Source organism: Cynocephalus volans, chromosome 5 (genome assembly GCF_027409185.1).
Source record: "Cynocephalus volans isolate mCynVol1 chromosome 5, mCynVol1.pri, whole genome shotgun sequence".
Lineage (NCBI taxonomy): Eukaryota > Metazoa > Chordata > Mammalia > Dermoptera > Cynocephalidae > Cynocephalus > Cynocephalus volans.
In genome coordinates, this window is record NC_084464.1 from 164,751,536 (window position 1) to 164,762,799 (window position 11,264).

Consider the following 11,264-nt stretch of genomic DNA (forward strand, 5'->3'; position numbering starts at 1 on the left):
CAGGCTGGAGGGTGAGATCTTCATCCCCATTTTAGAGATAAGAAAACCGAGGCTCGGGAGGCTGTGTGGTGTGGGCACATCAGAGTGATTCCCACCTCTGGGCTCGCTCCACTGGGGACTGGGTGGGGCTGCCACCACCTCCCACCTGCCACTGGCACCAGCCCCCTAACTGGTCACAGAGGAGCCCTAGGATCACTCTGGGTCAGTCCTTTAGGTTACTCCCAGAGTGACAGACCATCTTATTATTTTTCATGCCTTGGAAAGAAACTGGGGGCCGGAGGAGGGGTTGGGAGAAAGGGAAGCGGGAGAAGCAGCTCATTGCAGCTGCAGGAGCTCCGGCTTCCGCCTCCCTGAGCCTTCAGTGCTGCTCTTTCAACCCGCACAGCAGATTCTTAGAATTCCCTCCGCACACCTCCTCCAGACCTGACCTTCCCGTGCACAAACACTAACTTGGCAGAGCCTTGGCTGCTTCTGCGGTTAACTTAGAATTTAAAAGTCCTCCACCCGCTTGAGAGGAAGGAATGAGCTGGGGCGGCTGCCGGCTTTGCCCTGAGCTGTGAAGCCCAGACGGCCAGAGGCTCGGGAGGGCTCAGCCTCCCACGCAGGCAGCCCAGGCCGGTGGGCGAGCTGTGTGGACAGACACCCTCCAAGGTTCCTCCCCACCCTGGCCTCCTCCACACACCCCCAGCTAGGACAGCACGTGCCTTCAACTCAGTTTAACACAAATTTTAATCCCTTCAAATGATCTAAACAGGTGTCCACGGGACTTGATGGTCTGCCTGTCTCCCCTGGAAGCAAAGCTGATCACACCCGCACTCCTGCCTCCTGCTGCCGGGAGCCCATCTGAGCCCACCGTGTGTGCTCAGCAAACACCTGCCGAGCTCAAGTTCAAGTTAATAACGGTCCCTTGCCTGCTGCACTGCACACGTCGCTCTTGAGTGCTGGCCAGTCTGGTTCTCAGGACCCTCTCGGTGGCCTGTGCTTTCCACTTCCCCCACTTGCAAGCCCAGGCTCAGAGCCGACTCTGGTGCCCAGGTCTCCTGGCTGCCACCAACTCTGACCATTTGCTGGAGCCTTGAGGCTGTCAACAAGCCTTCCCCCGCCCTACCCGGGCTGGGCTGATTCCCTGAGGCCCAGGAGGAGCTGCTGCCTCCGCAGGGGTCCCCGGTCCCCGGCCCAGTCCCTGCCCTGGGCTGCAGGGAGGGGTGCCCACAGACCACAGACCGTTACTACCCTGAAGGCGCATGTAGACTTGTCAAGGACTTAGTGCAAAACCACAAAGGGCCTCCCATATCTTCCTGGTTCTCGATGACTGAAATGGTTATTCCCACCTAAAGCCCTTTCAGCTCAGCCACTCCCACGCTCCTGTCAGTCACAGAGCAGCCAAGAGCTGCACCGGAGGGCCCTGGCAAGTGTCCTTCCCAACAGAGGCCGGGCCGCGTCCTCTCACCCAGCTCTGCTCGTTGCATCTCGGAAACTGTTCTGCCGGGGACGTTCTCTCCACCCGTCCTCCCGCCCAAGTCCTTCTCCATCCTTCAGGGCCTCCAGCCTGGCCCCAGCTCCTCTACAGATCCTCCTGCCCATCCTGCTTCTCAGGTCTCCTCAGCGCCCTGGGCCCTCAGTCGGACGTTAACAGGAAGGCCTGGATCTGACCTCTCCTGCGTCTCCTCGCCACCCCTACAGCAGTGTTCCTCCAGCTCTGCTGGGCACCTTCATCACCTGGGGGCTTATTGCAGCACAGAAGCTCTGGGAGCCTCCAGCAATCCCACGGAGAGGGCCCAAGAATCTGCCTTTCCGGCAGTGCCCGGTGCTGCTGAGCTGCTGCTCAAACTGCACTAGAGGACCCGTTCACAGCGTGACACCTGCACCCGGCAGGTGCCTCCCTGCTTGGACTGGGTCACAGAACTCATCTGATGGAGGCCCCAGTGTCAACTCGGCTTAACTGAAATGCAAAGATTCATCAGAAACCAAATGGCCTTTGTTCTGCACCCCCACGGGCCACACTAACAAACAAAATGGACCCTGCACTGGCCCGGTCCCGCTCGGTCTCACTCTGGAACAGGTGTGTCGCTAACAAGAAATTGTGTTGGGAGTGGCCTGTTAGGAGCAGCCGCGTTTCCAGGTTTCCACCGCTGACTTCCCCATGAATTTCTTAAGCCGAGCTGCAGCCGGCTGAGTGCCATTGGCTTCCTGGCCCTCTGCCTCAGCTGCTCTCAGAGCATCTTTGTGTGAGCGATGTTTCGATCTTGTCTCAGCTCGAATGTCATCTCTGTGGAGGGCTCCTCTGACGAGGCACCCACACACCTTCCTGTTCCCGTCTGTTCTGAGACTTGATGGCACCACGATGTCCTCGTTCCTTTGTTCCTTGCTGTCTTGCTTGCTGAAACACGGCTCCTCCACAGCCAGTCCTCGTGTGTCTCCAGGGCTTTGAAAAGACTCACTGGATGGGTGGATACATGACTTAATCTATTCAGAGGTCTGAATGTTTGTGTCCCCCCAGAACTCATATATTGAAATCTTCACCCCCAAGGTGATGTTACTGGGAGGTTGAGCCTTCGGGAGGTGATCAGATCATGAGGGCGCAGCCGCACGAATGGGATTAGTGTCCGTATGAAAGAGGCCCTGGAGAGCTCCCTTGCCCCTTCCACCATGTGAGGACACAGTGAGACAGTGCCATCTATGAACCAGACACCGAATCTGCCATGCGTTGATCTTGGACTTCACCAGCCTCCAGAACTGCAAGAAGTAAACGTCTGTTGGTAAGTCACCCGGTTTCTGGCATCCTGTTACAGCAGTCTGAACTACCTGAACAGAAGGCCACTAGGGAGACCTCCTCGCAGTGGCCCTGTGAGGCAGACCAGGCCAAGGACAAGAGGACAGGGGCAGCCTCGACTTGCACATAACACACAGCATCTGGCCAATGAAAATGGTTCTTAGGATCCAGTGCTCTCAGAACTCAAGGTGGTGGTCACCACTCGTCATGCGTGCGCCCATCCTGGCCTGATGAGCAGAATGTTGACTGCAACGAGCAAACACGTCCTGTAGTACACTTGGCCACAGCCAACCCCAAGTGGAAAAGTCATTGCAGACATGACAAGGAGCCTTCCAAGTTTACACATGTGTTTAACTTTTACAAGGGGACTCAGATTTCCCAAGGTTTCCACTTGCTCGAGGTTATAGTCGTATCCTAGAGATTTAAACCAAGACAAAGTCACAGTCTTCTCACAGAGCCTCTAATGTGGTTCTTAGGTCTTTGTAGTAAGCAAATCATGGGATTTAGAGGCCAAGGAGTCCTTGGAACTATTGGGAGACTGTGTTAACCGTGTGTCTGCTCCCAGCAGGAGAAACGTAATCTTCACCTTCATGACAGGATTCTCTGAACAGCCGACTGGAGAGAGGCTCCTCATAAGTGACCAAGCCCTTCCGCTCCCTCACTTGCGAGGAGAGGAGTCCCTGCGCAGGTGCACTGCAGCAGAGGCGAGCTTCTCCTGCTGGAACGTGAAGGGAAACCTAGGTTTTTTGTTCCCCTGTGTTGTGCTGGGTGCCGTTGTGTTGTGAGTTTAAACAGTGAGCCTCGCTGCATCTTAAGAGATGCTCACGCTCTATAAATGCCCAGAGTCCCTGCCCAGCCACACACTAGCAGGTGACCTTGGGCAGGTTAGTTAAATTCCCCAGCACCTGGCTCTAGAAGCTCTGCCCTGCTCGGCAAAGCCTGGCCTACCCCTGTCACGGCCTCCTCCCCTCTCCTCAGACAAATTGTGGGTGTGTTTTTTAACAGATTGTATTTTTTAGAGCAGTTTTAGGTTCATAGCAAAACTGAGCAGGACGTAGAGTTCCCGGGTTCCCTCTGCCCCAGCCCCGCACAGTCTCCCACACTATCAGCACCCTCATCGAGTGGTGCATCTGCTGCAGCTGGCGAGCCCACGGGGGCGCGTCATCACCGCCCGACGTACACAGCACACACTAAGGCGCCCTCTTGGTGTGGTACCACACGGAGTGGTTCCACTGCCCGAATTGTCACTCTGGGGAGCACAGCTAAGACCTCATGTTTATATGTTGCTTGAAACTTTTTCAAATGCTTTCACAAGTGCAATCCCATAAGAGCAAAAGCTTCATATTTTTTCCATTTTACAGTTGGAGGAAACTGAGGCCCACAAGGAATAAGAAACAGAACCAACCAATGAAACTAGAACAAAATACGCAGCCGGGCTACTTCTGCAGCCCCTCCCAACACTGCAGCCCAGGTCTGTAGTAGAGACAGAGACTCCTCGGCCTGGAGGCCCCAGGGCAGGTCCTAAATTCTCACGGGCCTCAGCAAGCTCTAGACCAAAGGATGTCCTGGGTGCCTGGACAAGGGCACAAGGAGACAGGGACTTTCCAAACCCTGCCACCATAAGTAGAGGTGCTCCCGCAGTTTCAGAAAGAATCAACAAAAGACTGGTCTAACAGAAGCAGGACGCTGCTGTTTCTCTGTGCTCAGCATCACGAATTTACAAATCAGGGTTACAGATATAGAGGGGGGTACTGAGTCACCAGAATAATGTGGCGCTTTGGCCACCATGGGACAGAGCACTGGACTCGCCCAGCAGGACACCAGGGACAGCACTGTCCACTCCAGGTCCCTCCAGAGGGACCTCTCCTGCCAGAGAGGCACAACCGAGGTAACAAGGGTGCCCTCCTGGGCAGTGCGGCTGCAGAGCCGACCTGCTCCCTCTCACGGAGGTCATGAAACATGAACCTAAGCAGGGCCTTCTAGAGGTAGAAAGAGCTCACAACTTGAAAAGCAAGGACAGAAGGGACGGCTGAGTCTCTGAGGTCACTCTGGCCTGGGCTTGGACTCTGCTTTTGCTGCTCTGGTGTGGTCTTGGGCACAACAAGTCGCTGCTCAGCCACAACACCCAGCACAAAGAGTCTCAAAGAGGGCCACTCACAGCCCCGCAGGCCTCCCAGGCTCTGGACCAGGGTCTTCCCAGTGTCCTTCCATCCACCCACGGTCAGCAAGCACAGGCCCAGGGGGGCCTTTGTCACACTCCTGAGCTGATTTCCACGCACATCCTTACAAAATGTGGCACCCACGTCCCTGGGAAGTGGGCCCAGGGCTCAGCAGTGTTTATACACAAACACTCATCGCATAGGTTGAGAAGCCGGTGCCTCGTACCTGGTCTCCTTCAGCAAACCAGGAAAAGCAGCCGCGACAGGTGCCCTCAGCATTTCCAACATGTGGAAGGAGACGACGAAACCAAATTTTGTCATTAATGGGAAAGTATCAAAAACAATTTTAAAAATATGCACATGTTAGTCAACACTATCGGGTTAAATTAAAACCCGACCTACTGCCATTCATGGAACGCTGCCGAGTGACAGCAGAGCCACCGCGGGGCCGGGGCGGTAGGTGCCATGTCCTCTTTCATCTGAAGTCAACACAGCTGCTCTGCTTTGTCCTGCGCAGATCTGGTTTCTCCAAACGCCTGCTATTTACCAGACCCGCTTCCTGGGGTGCACAAAGCAGCAGCAGAGGGACACAGGGACACAGGGACCCGCCCGTCCGAGGGGCCGTGGTGGGCACCAGCACTGGGGAGTGGTCTCTTTCGAGAGAGTAACTGCAAGAGCCGCATCTGGAGGAAGGACAGAAAGACAACGCACGTGAGGCAGGGAAGGGGACGAAGGCTCCTCCTTCCTCCCACCTCCCACCTGGGAAACTGCTCATCAGACTTAGCCAGCTGGTCACCTGGCCAGGCCCCTGGACGAGCAGCTGCTGGGCCTCAGTGCCCAGACACCTGGGCAAATGCCAGTGCAGACGCTGCTGTGAAGGTGTCCTGCAGACGCTGCTGTGAAGGTGTCCTGCAGACGCTGCTGTGAAGGTGTCCTGCAGACGCTGCTGTGAAGGTGTCCTGCACATGCTGCTGTGAAGGTGTCCTGCAGATGCTGCTGTGAAGGTGTCCTGCAGACGCGGTGAACACTGAGATCGGCCCACGTTGGGTCAAGTGGGTGCCCCACCCCGTGCAGGCGGCCTCGCCGGTGGTCGAAGGCCTTAAGAGCAAGGATGCAGTGCCCTTGGGAAGGAGGCAGTCCGTCTGCAGGTGTCCGCAGATGTCTGCTCCTCCCGGGCCTCCCCTTCCCAGCGCAGTTTGGACGCGCCAGCAGCCACCATGCAGGGCCAGGCCCTTCACACACGTCATCTTGGCTCTTTTTTCTAGGGAGCTCTGATACCCTGGACTCCATGCCTACTTGCTTCCTCATCCAAACACATGTTCCTGCACCCAGGTAGCATCCCACGGGGACCCCTCCTCCATGACGCAGAGCCCAGCTGAGGCCAGGTGGCCCTATGCTGCTCCGCCCTTCTGCACCCCCACCATGGGCTATGCCCCACCCTGCAAAGCCATACATGCCACTCCCGCTGTGTGCAGCCCCTCTGCCCTCTCCGTCCAGCTCCACATCCAACTGGGTCTATGCCGCCTATGCCTCCTGCTTGGGCCACTGAGGCAGCCTCTCCCTCCCTTGACCGTCCCCTTCCCCTCCCCACACAGCCGCTTCAGAGATCTTGAAAACATCAGGTGAGACACGGCCTCCCTATTAAACATCTAGTGGCCCCACTGCACCTGGGCTCCTCTGACCCCAACCCCGACCCTAGGCCATTTGACAAATTGTTCCCTGTCCCCTGTCCCAGGACGGTGCCCAGTGCACTGCAGCTGCTTGAAAGACAAGTACTTGGGAGGCACACAGCACGGCACAGCTCTCCAGAGCACCTGCACTGCCACAGCGTCACCTGCATCTGCAGATTTGTGATGAAGGCTCTGTCTGTCCCCCAGACCAAGGGCTGAGACCAGAGCAGAGTTCCTGCTCTCCGCAGGCTCTGCCCCCTCATCTAACAAATGGCCTGTAATATGCACTGGTCATTGCATGTCACGCACAACCTATAGAAAACCCGATGAAGTGACTGGGCAGGCTGTCCTCTCTCTCCTCTGATCCTTCCCCCTTCTTGTGATTGTAAAGTGCTAAGTTCTGCTGGCTCTCTTCGGAACAATGGGTCTCCCCAGTTGTAATCATTGTATTGGCTGCATAAAGCCTGCTACGTGTATCTGGCCTCAGTTTCTTTTTTGGGCCATCAGAGTCAGGTGTAGACACTCGACACCTGCTGCCCACCCCAGCCTGGAAGCCGAGGTCACATGTGTAAGAGGATGGGAGAAGAGCTCAGGCAGGGTGACCATGACACTTGTGAGTGGTGACTGTACTGGGACAACAGGTGATGTCTGAGGATGTCCCCAGGCAAAGCTGAGCTTGGGCTCCAGCCTGTAAAGAGGAGAGTCCTGAACACCATTCAAAACTGTGTTGTTCTGAAAACAATGCAAAGTCCACATCAAATCCAAGGTGCCTGTCTGCATCTTAACGACAGCACTTCAAATGGGATTTAAGGAAGCAGTTCTTGGGTAGGAAACCACTACCCTTCATAGAATACTGAGACTGCAGAACCCAGCGCACCTTGGAGTTTTAAAGAAAATAACTCCACTGCTCCTAAACAAAGTATTTGTGAAACTTTGAGCAGAATCTGCACTGTAGAACACGCTTGCCCCTTCACCTCTTCTCTGCTGGGTATTTGCCCAATCATGTAAAACCCCAGTGACAACACCAGGGACCTCTCAGACGGGATTAAATAAGCAAGCACGTGAGCGTGCTCCTTCTGTTGGAGTTTTACCTGCAAGAAACGAGCTTAGTCCACTGATCAAAGCTCCTCAGAACTTACAGCAACTGCTTATCCTTAGCATCACTAAGGGCAGAATTTCTCCTTTCTAGAAGAAATGAAATGCAGCCCTACTCTAGATCCTCGTTAGCAGGGGGAGGGGCAGGGTACATGGCTGAGGGATCAGGACCAAAGAGGGTCATCGCGGGTCAGACCAGTTCTAGCTCAACTGGACCCAGGGGTGATGGTGACAGGTGGCCAGGCCCTGCCCCCGACCCAGCCCCCAGGGCCCTACTTCTGCCAGGTCCTGCTGAAAAACACCCTCGAGTCCTCAGGTTTCTGTCTTCTTTGGTCTATGGGTGGGTTAGGATTTCCTGAGCTCAAGTTCATGTCTCGTCACTGAAGGGGGTTGGCAGGGTCCAGGCCAGAATCCTATAGAATCAGCCGGTGATGACAACCTTGTTGTCTTCAGAAAGCTCTCCATGGGGCCCAGACAACCTCCTTACTTCTGGAGCACATGTCCCCACAAAGGCCCACCAGGCCATCCCTACAAAAATGCCCTGCAAACCCCAAAAGGCGTCCACTCCACATAGCCAAGGCCACTTCTGCAAGTGTGCCCCGAGTCACCAGCTGCAAACTTGCCACTGTCCTGGGCACCAGAAAATCCTCGTAAAGTGCAAGGGGGGTAAACCAGACACAAACTGTGCCAAGTGGTGAGGCAGCTTACGGGGTCCCCTTGTCAACTGCGGGTTGGGCTCCCACACATGGGTACCGACTGCTCTGCAGGGAAGCACCCGAGGCCTGGCAGGCTCTTCGGCCTGCGGCGTGGGCTGGGGCCGCTCCTCCGCGCTTCCCCGTTCCTGCTCCTAGAAAGACGAAAGACGGGCTGGATTTATCTGCTCCCACCATGCTGGAATTCACTGGGTAGGTGTGGGCACAGATCACTTTTGTCTCCAGCCAACTTTTGGTTAATACTTAATGGGGGGAGAGGGGCACAGTCCCACAGAAAGGAGAGGGCGGAGTTCCCAAGCTCGGGATGGGGTGGGCTTTAGGGTCACCCAGCAGGCAGCTCCCTGTCCCCACTCACCCAGAGTGACCCAACTCCACACCTGCAGACCCTCATCGGTGCCAGGTCCGTTTTCACTGACTCTCTGCCCAGCCTTATTTTCAGGGAAGGAAGAAAGGAGGGCGTTAGGGGATCTCACGGAACAAAGGCAGTGTCCTCAATTTCGTAGTTAAATGCTTCCATGGCACCTTGTCACCTCTGTCAGCACTGTGGGGTGGGGTGCACACAGACACCCAAACCTGCGGCCTGAGCCCCTGAGCGGCACCCTGCGGGGTGCCTGTCTTGGGGTTTGCCTTCCCCGCCTTTGGTAGCAGCCACAGGTACAGCAACTCCTGGAAACCGGGGAAAACTCCACCCGGTGCTTCTAGAAGACCCCCAGCAGATCCCAAGTTCCTCCAGGCCTGTCACAGTCGACTCCCAGGGTCTAATGCCCTCTTGAAACATGCTCAGAAAACCCCCAATTCCCAGTCCCCGCCACACCTGGATCCATGGTGACCCTGGGCCCTGCACCTGCTCACAGACACCGGAAAGGAGGCATGGGAGGCAGAGGGGGGAGTATGGGAGGGGAGACAGGAGGTGGCATGCGGAGGGGAGGAGGGGAGAGGGTGGGGGCACCGAGGGAGAGTGGGGGTGGGTAGGGGGCCTGGGGTGGGGTGGGGGGTGGAGGGCCTGGGGCTCTTCCAGAAAGGCAGGCAGGGTGCGGGGCAGGGACCCTGTGGGCCGGCCTGTCCTCCCTGACCCAGCCTCACAGTCATGGGCCCATGGTGGCCAGAGTGACAGCTGTCCGCGCCCCCAGACCTCTTCCTCCTGGTCCCCTCACCTGTCGGCGCCCCTGCCAGTGGAGACAGATGCGCGCACCTGCAGGGGTCAGGTCAGAGCAGAGTCCCCGTCGGGCTCTGGGTCCTGTTCCAGGCTCAGGGTCAGGGTCCCACGGTAGCGGAGTGGACACAGCTGTCGCTTTGTAGCCCCCATGGTGGAGCCGCGTAGAGGGTGACGCGTCCCGGCCTCAGGATTGGACCAGCGAGAGGGCATGCCACGTGCTCCCAGCCACTGTCCCAGGGTCGCACAGTCCCAGGATTGCCCCATTCTGGGGTTGCAGCGTCCTGCCCTCTCCGCACCCCAAGCGCCCACCGCTCGCTTACTGCAGCCTGCTGACCCCACTGGCCACGGCCTCGCGTCTGCCCCTGACCTTAGGGCCTTGACTGCCAGCTTGTAACAGCCCGCAGCCCTGGGCCAGACCCACGCACGCATGTGGAAGCGATTGCTGCCTGCCTGGTGTGGGGGACTGTAGACACCAGACAGCAGAGAATCACGGAGGGGGAAGTCTGCCCGGAGACACAGAGCCACCTGGATGGGGCGGTGGCTGGGGAGTGGGGTGATGCTGGTGTTTACATGAGCTGCTGGGCAGGCTCAAGCCCGGGGGGCATGAAGATTGCTCAGCCCAGGGGCTCTGGGAAGGGAAGGGATGTTACCACCAGGACAAAAACAGGCCCTGGCCTCCTGACATTAAAGCTTCATTGTCCCCGGGGTGATTCACCCCCTCCGGGCGTGACCGGGGAAGATCCCTGGTCTGGTGACATCTGGGCAGAAACCTTCAGGAATGAAGGAAGAAGTCTTGGGGATGTCTGGGGGAAGAACGGAGAGTGAGCAATGGCAGAGGGTCTGGTTCCAGAGCCTGAAGGCTGCATGCAAACCTGGCCTTGCTTGTGCTGGATGCCCTCGGCTGCCAGGGGCCCAGGCGCCCGGCCTGCTCCTCAGCGAGGCCTTCTCTCACTCTCCTTTTCAAACTCCTGCTTCTCCTTGTCCCCGCCTGTCCCCACCCCATCTGTTCCCAGCTTCGTTTCCCTTCCGAGCCCTTTTCATCTTCCCGCGAACCCTGTCACTCACTCATCAGCTTCGACTGACTCCCCTACTTAGAGTCTGAGCCCCAGCAGGGCAGGTATTTTTGTCTGTTTTGTTTTCTGCTGAACCCCAAGCACCTGCAAAGCTGCTGGCACTGGAGAGTGACCTGCTGAGTGAATGAAGTCGTATGTCGGGGCCAACCTCAAATGCGACAACTCGGGTAGAGCTCACCCAGCTCCATTTAGTCATGTTTTGTTCTGGACTCTCCAGATACTCAGTTCAGTTATACCACAGATTCATCTACCAAGGAATTGCTTGTGTCTTTCATTTACATTCAACTAGGACAGCCTGACAGTTGGGTACAAGTTGTGGTACAATAAAACGCATGGAAATGGCATTGGTTGCTGGGAACAGGAGATCCCACACCAGCAAGATCCAGAGACTTCCCATAGGGCTTGAGGTCCCAGGTGTCACGATGCCTAGACATTGCCTTCATCCTGGTGTTTCTGGTTTTTGCATTTGTTTATGAGCTTGTCACGGAGAGTTGACAACTCCCTTGTTTACCCGAGGTCATTGTGTGGAAGAAGCCCTCTTCATATTGTCTAACTAGTCTGCCCTGTTACAGGTCGCGGTGGTTTTCAGGTGGCCCTCAAACTGCTTTCACCTTTTGGTCATGTC

General features: G+C 56.6%; 1 protein-coding gene across 1 annotated transcript in view; it reads right to left on the reverse strand.

The window, feature by feature from the left end:
• The window catches only part of FRMD1 (FERM domain containing 1), a 37,357-nt gene extending 35,825 nt beyond the window's left edge, over positions 1-1,532 (reverse strand). Inside the window, 2 exon segments of the mRNA XM_063098388.1 lie at positions 1,109-1,193; positions 1,451-1,532. Of these exon segments, the coding sequence (XP_062954458.1) occupies positions 1,109-1,193; positions 1,451-1,532 (167 nt within the window).
• Between the last annotated feature and the right edge of the window lie 9,732 nt (positions 1,533-11,264).